Raw genomic sequence first — 13,572 nt, 5'->3', positions numbered from 1 at the left:
CAATTATTGGGACGTCAAGACATTATTTATTAAATTACATTAATTTTTAACAATATTAATAAAGTTTTTATAAAACATTGACAAAGAAAATTCTTATTAATAATAATGGTACTATTGACCAGTGTACAACTTGAATTCAACTTCCGTGAGATTATAAGTTCAACCTCTCGCCACACTAAGTTGATAACATAGTGCACTATTTGAGATTCTAACAAGGAGTTTTACCATCTGTATAATCACAATTAATACAGCATGAACAAGTGTGGCTTTTACCAGCATCTTGACAATTACAATTGTGAGTGGTGGCGCTTGCTCCATATTTAGCATTGAATACTGTAAAGCATGTAGGAGAATTTTGACAATTTCCACTCAATGTCATACTTTGGCGACAAAATTTGAAATCATCTTTTTGCACCACATCTACAACATTGTATACATCAAAACAAAATCATAAAAGTTAGATCATTAAGAATGTTAATATGATTGCATGTAATTTGCTAAAGGTGCAAACAAATTTTTACATAAGAATTAAACTCTTTGAGAATTACACACTTTAAGAAAGTTATCTATGAATAATAAGAACATAAAAAATTCTAATATTAAAATTAATAATGGAAAGTGATATGTTTACCTGAGCCGTAGTTGAGGTTGAAGAGAGCAAATAAAATTCCAACGGCTAAGAGAATGCTTCCTACTTTCATCATGATGATATTCTCAAATGAAACCCTAAAGATGCTGAGACAATGTGCAGAATGAGGAATTACTCTCTCTCACACATACACACAAAAATATATAGACATCGCTAACCACTCATATAGTAACTCTATATTATTTGCCAAATATAAATGTTCAGTGTATATTAGTCAATTAGTTCGGTCCACGTTTAAAAATATTTAGTAAATTTTTTATTATTATATTCTTTTGATAACATTAAATAGTAAGAAATTAAATTTTAAATATTTTAGGCCTTGATTATAGTCCTTAAAAGTATATTTCTTCGACTTTATTTTATATATAGGGTGGTACTGGTAGTCTCTTTGTTGCTCCCTTATTTACCGAAAAAAAAAAGTTTTCAAACCAAATAAATAATTGGAATGGAAGAGTACTAACGCGGTAAAATTTGAAAAATTTAATTTAAAATTTTATAAATTTTAATTTTTAATAAATTATTTAATAATTACCACATAATTAAAAACATTATTGTTGAACCAAAATGGATTCTAGAACAATGTCTCTAAGGTGTTTATGATAACAATGTGTAATAGAACGATTGGATACTCTGATGTATGTTCTAGTGTGCAGGACCATAGATTAAAAATTTACTTCTAAAAGTATAGTTATGCACCTAATTGTTCGTGCACATACACTCTCGTTTGTTTTGAATGATGTCAAAAATAAGATTAAAATAGATTGATTTGATTAAGACAATTTTAGAATCACAATTTTCTAAATAGGTTTTCAAAAATGCATTGAACTTAGCTTATTTTTCAAATATCAGCATTTTTTAACCAATGCATACATGGTATGAACCAGTGCATGTCTTCCGGATTTCATGCACCGATTCGTGGCTCATTTGAACTGGTTCATAGCTTGGTTTCTAAAAACCCGAGACATTCTTGCACCGGTGCATGAATTAGTTCACGGGGATCTTGAACTATGCATGGCCTGCTTGCATCGATGCATAAGTTGTTCAAGATTTTATATTATTAATAATTTGTCTCTGAACAGGTTCATACTTTTCGAATGCACCGGTTCATGTGCCTGTTACACCACTTACTAATGTTTATACTTACAGTAAAATATTATTAAGATATCAATAGGATTTATAAATTATATTTTTTTTTATTATTATTAATTTAAGTGCATTGATGCCGATTTTACAATTGTTCCTGACAGGATTCGAACTTCACACCTTAAGATTATAATTTACATTTTTTTTAGTCAATTAGCCTAGTGAGTAGTGACTATAATTTCACCTTTAAATTGAGTGGATAGTCTGGGGTTCAAAAATATATCAATTTCCTACAAACTTAGATTTGCACTTGTTATCTTGTTGATATTTCTTATATTTTTACAAATGCCTTTTCAATCAATATATAAAGGCATTAGTCTTTAGTTTTTTTAGGTTTTGTTGCTTTTTCTTTTTCATTTGATAAAAGGGTTGAAAAGATAAGAGTTGAGTGTTTAATAATCTCACCCGCCAACATTTCTCACAATTAAACTATTTATATATTTATTGAAATGAAAATAAAAAAAGATAATAAGATCGTACCAAAACTCAAAACATAACAACACAATTATTGGGACGTCAAGACATTATTTATTAAATTACATTAATTTTTAACAATATTAATAAAGTTTTTATAAAACATTGACAAAGAAAATTCTTATTAATAATAATGGTACTATTGACCAGTGTACAACTTGAATTCAACTTCCGTGAGATTATAAGTTCAACCTCTCGCCACACTAAGTTGATAACATAGTGCACTATTTGAGATTCTAACAAGAAGTTTTACCATCTGTATAATCACAATTAATACAGCATGAACAAGTGTGGCTTTTACCAGCATCTTGACAATTACAATTGTGAGTGGTGGCGCTTGCTCCATATTTAGCATTGAATACTGTAAAGCATGTAGGAGAATTTTGACAATTTCCACTCAATGTCATACTTTGGCGACAAAATTTGAAATCATCTTTTTGCACCACATCTACAACATTGTATACATCAAAACAAAATCATAAAAGTTAGATCATTAAGAATGTTAATATGATTGCATGTAATTTGCTAAAGGTGCAAACAAATTTTTACATAAGAATTAAACTCTTTGAGAATTACACACTTTAAGAAAGTTATCTATGAATAATAAGAACATAAAAAATTCTAATATTAAAATTAATAATGGAAAGTGATATGTTTACCTGAGCCGTAGTTGAGGTTGAAGAGAGCAAATAAAATTCCAACGGCTAAGAGAATGCTTCCTACTTTCATCATGATGATATTCTCAAATGAAACCCTAAAGATGCTGAGACAATGTGCAGAATGAGGAATTACTCTCTCTCACACATACACACAAAAATATATAGACATCGCTAACCACTCATATAGTAACTCTATATTATTTGCCAAATATAAATGTTCAGTGTATATTAGTCAATTAGTTCGGTCCACGTTTAAAAATATTTAGTAAATTTTTTATTATTATATTCTTTTGATAACATTAAATAGTAAGAAATTAAATTTTAAATATTTTAGGCCTTGATTATAGTCCTTAAAAGTATATTTCTTCGACTTTATTTTATATATAGGGTGGTACTGGTAGTCTCTTTGTTGCTCCCTTATTTACCGAAAAAAAAAAGTTTTCAAACCAAATAAATAATTGGAATGGAAGAGTACTAACGCGGTAAAATTTGAAAAATTTAATTTAAAATTTTATAAATTTTAATTTTTAATAAATTATTTAATAATTACCACATAATTAAAAACATTATTGTTGAACCAAAATGGATTCTAGAACAATGTCTCTAAGGTGTTTATGATAACAATGTGTAATAGAACGATTGGATACTCTGATGTATGTTCTAGTGTGCAGGACCATAGATTAAAAATTTACTTCTAAAAGTATAGTTATGCACCTAATTGTTCGTGCACATACACTCTCGTTTGTTTTGAATGATGTCAAAAATAAGATTAAAATAGATTGATTTGATTAAGACAATTTTAGAATCACAATTTTCTAAATAGGTTTTCAAAAATGCATTGAACTTAGCTTATTTTTCAAATATCAGCATTTTTTAACCAATGCATACATGGTATGAACCAGTGCATGTCTTCCGGATTTCATGCACCGATTCGTGGCTCATTTGAACTGGTTCATAGCTTGGTTTCTAAAAACCCGAGACATTCTTGCACCGGTGCATGAATTAGTTCACGGGGATCTTGAACTATGCATGGCCTGCTTGCATCGATGCATAAGTTGTTCAAGATTTTATATTATTAATAATTTGTCTCTGAACAGGTTCATACTTTTCGAATGCACCGGTTCATGTGCCTGTTACACCACTTACTAATGTTTATACTTACAGTAAAATATTATTAAGATATCAATAGGATTTATAAATTATATTTTTTTTTATTATTATTAATTTAAGTGCATTGATGCCGATTTTACAATTGTTCCTGACAGGATTCGAACTTCACACCTTAAGATTATAATTTACATTTTTTTTAGTCAATTAGCCTAGTGAGTAGTGACTATAATTTCACCTTTAAATTGAGTGGATAGTCTGGGGTTCAAAAATATATCAATTTCCTACAAACTTAGATTTGCACTTGTTATCTTGTTGATATTTCTTATATTTTTACAAATGCCTTTTCAATCAATATATAAAGGCATTAGTCTTTAGTTTTTTTAGGTTTTGTTGCTTTTTCTTTTTCATTTGATAAAAGGGTTGAAAAGATAAGAGTTGAGTGTTTAATAATCTCACCCGCCAACATTTCTCACAATTAAACTATTTATATATTTATTGAAATGAAAATAAAAAAAGATAATAAGATCGTACCAAAACTCAAAACATAACAACACAATTATTGGGACGTCAAGACATTATTTATTAAATTACATTAATTTTTAACAATATTAATAAAGTTTTTATAAAACATTGACAAAGAAAATTCTTATTAATAATAATGGTACTATTGACCAGTGTACAACTTGAATTCAACTTCCGTGAGATTATAAGTTCAACCTCTCGCCACACTAAGTTGATAACATAGTGCACTATTTGAGATTCTAACAAGAAGTTTTACCATCTGTATAATCACAATTAATACAGCATGAACAAGTGTGGCTTTTACCAGCATCTTGACAATTACAATTGTGAGTGGTGGCGCTTGCTCCATATTTAGCATTGAATACTGTAAAGCATGTAGGAGAATTTTGACAATTTCCACTCAATGTCATACTTTGGCGACAAAATTTGAAATCATCTTTTTGCACCACATCTACAACATTGTATACATCAAAACAAAATCATAAAAGTTAGATCATTAAGAATGTTAATATGATTGCATGTAATTTGCTAAAGGTGCAAACAAATTTTTACATAAGAATTAAACTCTTTGAGAATTACACACTTTAAGAAAGTTATCTATGAATAATAAGAACATAAAAAATTCTAATATTAAAATTAATAATGGAAAGTGATATGTTTACCTGAGCCGTAGTTGAGGTTGAAGAGAGCAAATAAAATTCCAACGGCTAAGAGAATGCTTCCTACTTTCATCATGATGATATTCTCAAATGAAACCCTAAAGATGCTGAGACAATGTGCAGAATGAGGAATTACTCTCTCTCACACATACACACAAAAATATATAGACATCGCTAACCACTCATATAGTAACTCTATATTATTTGCCAAATATAAATGTTCAGTGTATATTAGTCAATTAGTTCGGTCCACGTTTAAAAATATTTAGTAAATTTTTTATTATTATATTCTTTTGATAACATTAAATAGTAAGAAATTAAATTTTAAATATTTTAGGCCTTGATTATAGTCCTTAAAAGTATATTTCTTCGACTTTATTTTATATATAGGGTGGTACTGGTAGTCTCTTTGTTGCTCCCTTATTTACCGAAAAAAAAAAGTTTTCAAACCAAATAAATAATTGGAATGGAAGAGTACTAACGCGGTAAAATTTGAAAAATTTAATTTAAAATTTTATAAATTTTAATTTTTAATAAATTATTTAATAATTACCACATAATTAAAAACATTATTGTTGAACCAAAATGGATTCTAGAACAATGTCTCTAAGGTGTTTATGATAACAATGTGTAATAGAACGATTGGATACTCTGATGTATGTTCTAGTGTGCAGGACCATAGATTAAAAATTTACTTCTAAAAGTATAGTTATGCACCTAATTGTTCGTGCACATACACTCTCGTTTGTTTTGAATGATGTCAAAAATAAGATTAAAATAGATTGATTTGATTAAGACAATTTTAGAATCACAATTTTCTAAATAGGTTTTCAAAAATGCATTGAACTTAGCTTATTTTTCAAATATCAGCATTTTTTAACCAATGCATACATGGTATGAACCAGTGCATGTCTTCCGGATTTCATGCACCGATTCGTGGCTCATTTGAACTGGTTCATAGCTTGGTTTCTAAAAACCCGAGACATTCTTGCACCGGTGCATGAATTAGTTCACGGGGATCTTGAACTATGCATGGCCTGCTTGCATCGATGCATAAGTTGTTCAAGATTTTATATTATTAATAATTTGTCTCTGAACAGGTTCATACTTTTCGAATGCACCGGTTCATGTGCCTGTTACACCACTTACTAATGTTTATACTTACAGTAAAATATTATTAAGATATCAATAGGATTTATAAATTATATTTTTTTTTATTATTATTAATTTAAGTGCATTGATGCCGATTTTACAATTGTTCCTGACAGGATTCGAACTTCACACCTTAAGATTATAATTTACATTTTTTTTAGTCAATTAGCCTAGTGAGTAGTGACTATAATTTCACCTTTAAATTGAGTGGATAGTCTGGGGTTCAAAAATATATCAATTTCCTACAAACTTAGATTTGCACTTGTTATCTTGTTGATATTTCTTATATTTTTACAAATGCCTTTTCAATCAATATATAAAGGCATTAGTCTTTAGTTTTTTTAGGTTTTGTTGCTTTTTCTTTTTCATTTGATAAAAGGGTTGAAAAGATAAGAGTTGAGTGTTTAATAATCTCACCCGCCAACATTTCTCACAATTAAACTATTTATATATTTATTGAAATGAAAATAAAAAAAGATAATAAGATCGTACCAAAACTCAAAACATAACAACACAATTATTGGGACGTCAAGACATTATTTATTAAATTACATTAATTTTTAACAATATTAATAAAGTTTTTATAAAACATTGACAAAGAAAATTCTTATTAATAATAATGGTACTATTGACCAGTGTACAACTTGAATTCAACTTCCGTGAGATTATAAGTTCAACCTCTCGCCACACTAAGTTGATAACATAGTGCACTATTTGAGATTCTAACAAGAAGTTTTACCATCTGTATAATCACAATTAATACAGCATGAACAAGTGTGGCTTTTACCAGCATCTTGACAATTACAATTGTGAGTGGTGGCGCTTGCTCCATATTTAGCATTGAATACTGTAAAGCATGTAGGAGAATTTTGACAATTTCCACTCAATGTCATACTTTGGCGACAAAATTTGAAATCATCTTTTTGCACCACATCTACAACATTGTATACATCAAAACAAAATCATAAAAGTTAGATCATTAAGAATGTTAATATGATTGCATGTAATTTGCTAAAGGTGCAAACAAATTTTTACATAAGAATTAAACTCTTTGAGAATTTACACACTTTAAGAAAGTTATCTATGAATAATAAGAACATAAAAAATTCTAATATTAAAATTAATAATGGAAAGTGATATGTTTACCTGAGCCGTAGTTGAGGTTGAAGAGAGCAAATAAAATTCCAACGGCTAAGAGAATGCTTCCTACTTTCATCATGATGATATTCTCAAATGAAACCCTAAAGATGCTGAGACAATGTGCAGAATGAGGAATTACTCTCTCTCACACATACACACAAAAATATATAGACATCGCTAACCACTCATATAGTAACTCTATATTATTTGCCAAATATAAATGTTCAGTGTATATTAGTCAATTAGTTCGGTCCACGTTTAAAAATATTTAGTAAATTTTTTATTATTATATTCTTTTGATAACATTAAATAGTAAGAAATTAAATTTTAAATATTTTAGGCCTTGATTATAGTCCTTAAAAGTATATTTCTTCGACTTTATTTTATATATAGGGTGGTACTGGTAGTCTCTTTGTTGCTCCCTTATTTACCGAAAAAAAAAAGTTTTCAAACCAAATAAATAATTGGAATGGAAGAGTACTAACGCGGTAAAATTTGAAAAATTTAATTTAAAATTTTATAAATTTTAATTTTTAATAAATTATTTAATAATTACCACATAATTAAAAACATTATTGTTGAACCAAAATGGATTCTAGAACAATGTCTCTAAGGTGTTTATGATAACAATGTGTAATAGAACGATTGGATACTCTGATGTATGTTCTAGTGTGCAGGACCATAGATTAAAAATTTACTTCTAAAAGTATAGTTATGCACCTAATTGTTCGTGCACATACACTCTCGTTTGTTTTGAATGATGTCAAAAATAAGATTAAAATAGATTGATTTGATTAAGACAATTTTAGAATCACAATTTTCTAAATAGGTTTTCAAAAATGCATTGAACTTAGCTTATTTTTCAAATATCAGCATTTTTTAACCAATGCATACATGGTATGAACCAGTGCATGTCTTCCGGATTTCATGCACCGATTCGTGGCTCATTTGAACTGGTTCATAGCTTGGTTTCTAAAAACCCGAGACATTCTTGCACCGGTGCATGAATTAGTTCACGGGGATCTTGAACTATGCATGGCCTGCTTGCATCGATGCATAAGTTGTTCAAGATTTTATATTATTAATAATTTGTCTCTGAACAGGTTCATACTTTTCGAATGCACCGGTTCATGTGCCTGTTACACCACTTACTAATGTTTATACTTACAGTAAAATATTATTAAGATATCAATAGGATTTATAATTTATATTTTTTTTTATTATTATTAATTTAAGTGCATTGATGCCGATTTTACAATTGTTCCTGACAGGATTCGAACTTCACACCTTAAGATTATAATTTACATTTTTTTTAGTCAATTAGCCTAGTGAGTAGTGACTATAATTTCACCTTTAAATTGAGTGGATAGTCTGGGGTTCAAAAATATATCAATTTCCTACAAACTTAGATTTGCACTTGTTATCTTGTTGATATTTCTTATATTTTTACAAATGCCTTTTCAATCAATATATAAAGGCATTAGTCTTTAGTTTTTTTAGGTTTTGTTGCTTTTTCTTTTTCATTTGATAAAAGGGTTGAAAAGATAAGAGTTGAGAGTTTAATAATCTCACCCGCCAACATTTCTCACAATTAAACTATTTATATATTTATTGAAATGAAAATAAAAAAAGATAATAAGATCGTACCAAAACTCAAAACATAACAACACAATTATTGGGACGTCAAGACATTATTTATTAAATTACATTAATTTTTAACAATATTAATAAAGTTTTTATAAAACATTGACAAAGAAAATTCTTATTAATAATAATGGTACTATTGACCAGTGTACAACTTGAATTCAACTTCCATGAGATTATAAGTTCAACCTCTCGCCACACTAAGTTGATAACATAGTGCACTATTTGAGATTCTAACAAGGAGTTTTACCATCTGTATAATCACAATTAATACAGCATGAACAAGTGTGGCTTTTACCAGCATCTTGACAATTACAATTGTGAGTGGTGGCGCTTGCTCCATATTTAGCATTGAATACTGTAAAGCATGTAGGAGAATTTTGACAATTTCCACTCAATGTCATACTTTGGCGACAAAATTTGAAATCATCTTTTTGCACCACATCTACAACATTGTATACATCAAAACAAAATCATAAAAGTTAGATCATTAAGAATGTTAATATGATTGCATGTAATTTGCTAAAGGTGCAAACAAATTTTTACATAAGAATTAAACTCTTTGAGAATAACTTACACACTTTAAGAAAGTTATCTATGAATAATAAGAACATAAAAAATTCTAATATTAAAATTAATAATGGAAAGTGATATGTTTACCTGAGCCGTAGTTGAGGTTGAAGAGAGCAAATAAAATTCCAACGGCTAAGAGAATGCTTCCTACTTTCATCATGATGATATTCTCAAATGAAACCCTAAAGATGCTGAGACAATGTGCAGAATGAGGAATTACTCTCTCTCACACATACACACAAAAATATATAGACATCGCTAACCACTCATATAGTAACTCTATATTATTTGCCAAATATAAATGTTCAGTGTATATTAGTCAATTAGTTCGGTCCACGTTTAAAAATATTTAGTAAATTTTTTATTATTATATTCTTTTGATAACATTAAATAGTAAGAAATTAAATTTTAAATATTTTAGGCCTTGATTATAGTCCTTAAAAGTATATTTCTTCGACTTTATTTTATATATAGGGTGGTACTGGTAGTCTCTTTGTTGCTCCCTTATTTACCGAAAAAAAAAAGTTTTCAAACCAAATAAATAATTGGAATGGAAGAGTACTAACGCGGTAAAATTTGAAAAATTTAATTTAAAATTTTATAAATTTTAATTTTTAATAAATTATTTAATAATTACCACATAATTAAAAACATTATTGTTGAACCAAAATGGATTCTAGAACAATGTCTCTAAGGTGTTTATGATAACAATGTGTAATAGAACGATTGGATACTCTGATGTATGTTCTAGTGTGCAGGACCATAGATTAAAAATTTACTTCTAAAAGTATAGTTATGCACCTAATTGTTCGTGCACATACACTCTCGTTTGTTTTGAATGATGTCAAAAATAAGATTAAAATAGATTGATTTGATTAAGACAATTTTAGAATCACAATTTTCTAAATAGGTTTTCAAAAATGCATTGAACTTAGCTTATTTTTCAAATATCAGCATTTTTTAACCAATGCATACATGGTATGAACCAGTGCATGTCTTCCGGATTTCATGCACCGATTCGTGGCTCATTTGAACTGGTTCATAGCTTGGTTTCTAAAAACCCGAGACATTCTTGCACCGGTGCATGAATTAGTTCACGGGGATCTTGAACTATGCATGGCCTGCTTGCATCGATGCATAAGTTGTTCAAGATTTTATATTATTAATAATTTGTCTCTGAACAGGTTCATACTTTTCGAATGCACCGGTTCATGTGCCTGTTACACCACTTACTAATGTTTATACTTACAGTAAAATATTATTAAGATATCAATAGGATTTATAATTTATATTTTTTTTTATTATTATTAATTTAAGTGCATTGATGCCGATTTTACAATTGTTCCTGACAGGATTCGAACTTCACACCTTAAGATTATAATTTACATTTTTTTTAGTCAATTAGCCTAGTGAGTAGTGACTATAATTTCACCTTTAAATTGAGTGGATAGTCTGGGGTTCAAAAATATATCAATTTCCTACAAACTTAGATTTGCACTTGTTATCTTGTTGATATTTCTTATATTTTTACAAATGCCTTTTCAATCAATATATAAAGGCATTAGTCTTTAGTTTTTTTAGGTTTTGTTGCTTTTTCTTTTTCATTTGATAAAAGGGTTGAAAAGATAAGAGTTGAGAGTTTAATAATCTCACCCGCCAACATTTCTCACAATTAAACTATTTATATATTTATTGAAATGAAAATAAAAAAAGATAATAAGATCGTACCAAAACTCAAAACATAACAACACAATTATTGGGACGTCAAGACATTATTTATTAAATTACATTAATTTTTAACAATATTAATAAAGTTTTTATAAAACATTGACAAAGAAAATTCTTATTAATAATAATGGTACTATTGACCAGTGTACAACTTGAATTCAACTTCCATGAGATTATAAGTTCAACCTCTCGCCACACTAAGTTGATAACATAGTGCACTATTTGAGATTCTAACAAGGAGTTTTACCATCTGTATAATCACAATTAATACAGCATGAACAAGTGTGGCTTTTACCAGCATCTTGACAATTACAATTGTGAGTGGTGGCGCTTGCTCCATATTTAGCATTGAATACTGTAAAGCATGTAGGAGAATTTTGACAATTTCCACTCAATGTCATACTTTGGCGACAAAATTTGAAATCATCTTTTTGCACCACATCTACAACATTGTATACATCAAAACAAAATCATAAAAGTTAGATCATTAAGAATGTTAATATGATTGCATGTAATTTGCTAAAGGTGCAAACAAATTTTTACATAAGAATTAAACTCTTTGAGAATAACTTACACACTTTAAGAAAGTTATCTATGAATAATAAGAACATAAAAAATTCTAATATTAAAATTAATAATGGAAAGTGATATGTTTACCTGAGCCGTAGTTGAGGTTGAAGAGAGCAAATAAAATTCCAACGGCTAAGAGAATGCTTCCTACTTTCATCATGATGATATTCTCAAATGAAACCCTAAAGATGCTGAGACAATGTGCAGAATGAGGAATTACTCTCTCTCACACATACACACAAAAATATATAGACATCGCTAACCACTCATATAGTAACTCTATATTATTTGCCAAATATAAATGTTCAGTGTATATTAGTCAATTAGTTCGGTCCACGTTTAAAAATATTTAGTAAATTTTTTATTATTATATTCTTTTGATAACATTAAATAGTAAGAAATTAAATTTTAAATATTTTAGGCCTTGATTATAGTCCTTAAAAGTATATTTCTTCGACTTTATTTTATATATAGGGTGGTACTGGTAGTCTCTTTGTTGCTCCCTTATTTACCGAAAAAAAAAAGTTTTCAAACCAAATAAATAATTGGAATGGAAGAGTACTAACGCGGTAAAATTTGAAAAATTTAATTTAAAATTTTATAAATTTTAATTTTTAATAAATTATTTAATAATTACCACATAATTAAAAACATTATTGTTGAACCAAAATGGATTCTAGAACAATGTCTCTAAGGTGTTTATGATAACAATGTGTAATAGAACGATTGGATACTCTGATGTATGTTCTAGTGTGCAGGACCATAGATTAAAAATTTACTTCTAAAAGTATAGTTATGCACCTAATTGTTCGTGCACATACACTCTCGTTTGTTTTGAATGATGTCAAAAATAAGATTAAAATAGATTGATTTGATTAAGACAATTTTAGAATCACAATTTTCTAAATAGGTTTTCAAAAATGCATTGAACTTAGCTTATTTTTCAAATATCAGCATTTTTTAACCAATGCATACATGGTATGAACCAGTGCATGTCTTCCGGATTTCATGCACCGATTCGTGGCTCATTTGAACTGGTTCATAGCTTGGTTTCTAAAAACCCGAGACATTCTTGCACCGGTGCATGAATTAGTTCACGGGGATCTTGAACTATGCATGGCCTGCTTGCATCGATGCATAAGTTGTTCAAGATTTTATATTATTAATAATTTGTCTCTGAACAGGTTCATACTTTTCGAATGCACCGGTTCATGTGCCTGTTACACCACTTACTAATGTTTATACTTACAGTAAAATATTATTAAGATATCAATAGGATTTATAATTTATATTTTTTTTTATTATTATTAATTTAAGTGCATTGATGCCAATTTTACAATTGTTCCTGACAGGATTCGAACTTCACACCTTAAGATTATAATTTACATTTTTTTTAGTCAATTAGCCTAGTGAGTAGTGACTATAATTTCACATTTAAATTGAGTGGATAGTCTGGGGTTCAAAAATATATCAATTTCCTACAAACTTAGATTTGCACTTGTTATCTTGTTGATATTTCTTATATTTTTACAAATGCCTTTTCAATCAA

General features: G+C 28.5%; 3 protein-coding genes across 3 annotated transcripts; all 3 read right to left on the bottom strand.

Annotated features, from left to right (window-relative positions):
- Positions 1–152: 152 nt before the first annotated feature.
- LOC123902719 (putative defensin-like protein 234) lies at positions 153–731 on the bottom strand. Its single transcript, XM_045952507.1, has 2 exons — positions 632–731; positions 153–420 (listed from the first exon to the last, which is right to left on the bottom strand). The coding sequence occupies exons 1-2, from the start codon at positions 702–704 to the stop codon at positions 209–211; spliced, it is 285 nt and encodes a 94-aa protein (XP_045808463.1). The 5' UTR covers positions 705–731; the 3' UTR covers positions 153–208.
- Positions 732–9,254: 8,523 nt separating this feature from the next.
- Positions 9,255–9,912, bottom strand: LOC123902531 (putative defensin-like protein 234). The gene is made up of 2 exons (XM_045952291.1): positions 9,813–9,912; positions 9,255–9,597 (listed from the first exon to the last, which is right to left on the bottom strand). Exons 1-2 carry the CDS (start codon positions 9,883–9,885, stop codon positions 9,386–9,388), a joined length of 285 nt encoding a protein of 94 aa, XP_045808247.1. The 5' UTR covers positions 9,886–9,912; the 3' UTR covers positions 9,255–9,385.
- A 1,640-nt stretch (positions 9,913–11,552) lies between these two features.
- LOC123902530 (putative defensin-like protein 234) lies at positions 11,553–12,210 on the bottom strand. Its single transcript, XM_045952290.1, has 2 exons — positions 12,111–12,210; positions 11,553–11,895 (listed from the first exon to the last, which is right to left on the bottom strand). Exons 1-2 carry the CDS (start codon positions 12,181–12,183, stop codon positions 11,684–11,686), a joined length of 285 nt encoding a protein of 94 aa, XP_045808246.1. The 5' UTR covers positions 12,184–12,210; the 3' UTR covers positions 11,553–11,683.
- Positions 12,211–13,572: the final 1,362 nt, after the last annotated feature.

This window comes from Trifolium pratense, linkage group LG1, assembly GCF_020283565.1.
Source record: "Trifolium pratense cultivar HEN17-A07 linkage group LG1, ARS_RC_1.1, whole genome shotgun sequence".
NCBI lineage: Eukaryota > Viridiplantae > Streptophyta > Magnoliopsida > Fabales > Fabaceae > Trifolium > Trifolium pratense.
This window is presented reverse-complemented; position numbering and strand designations above follow the sequence as displayed.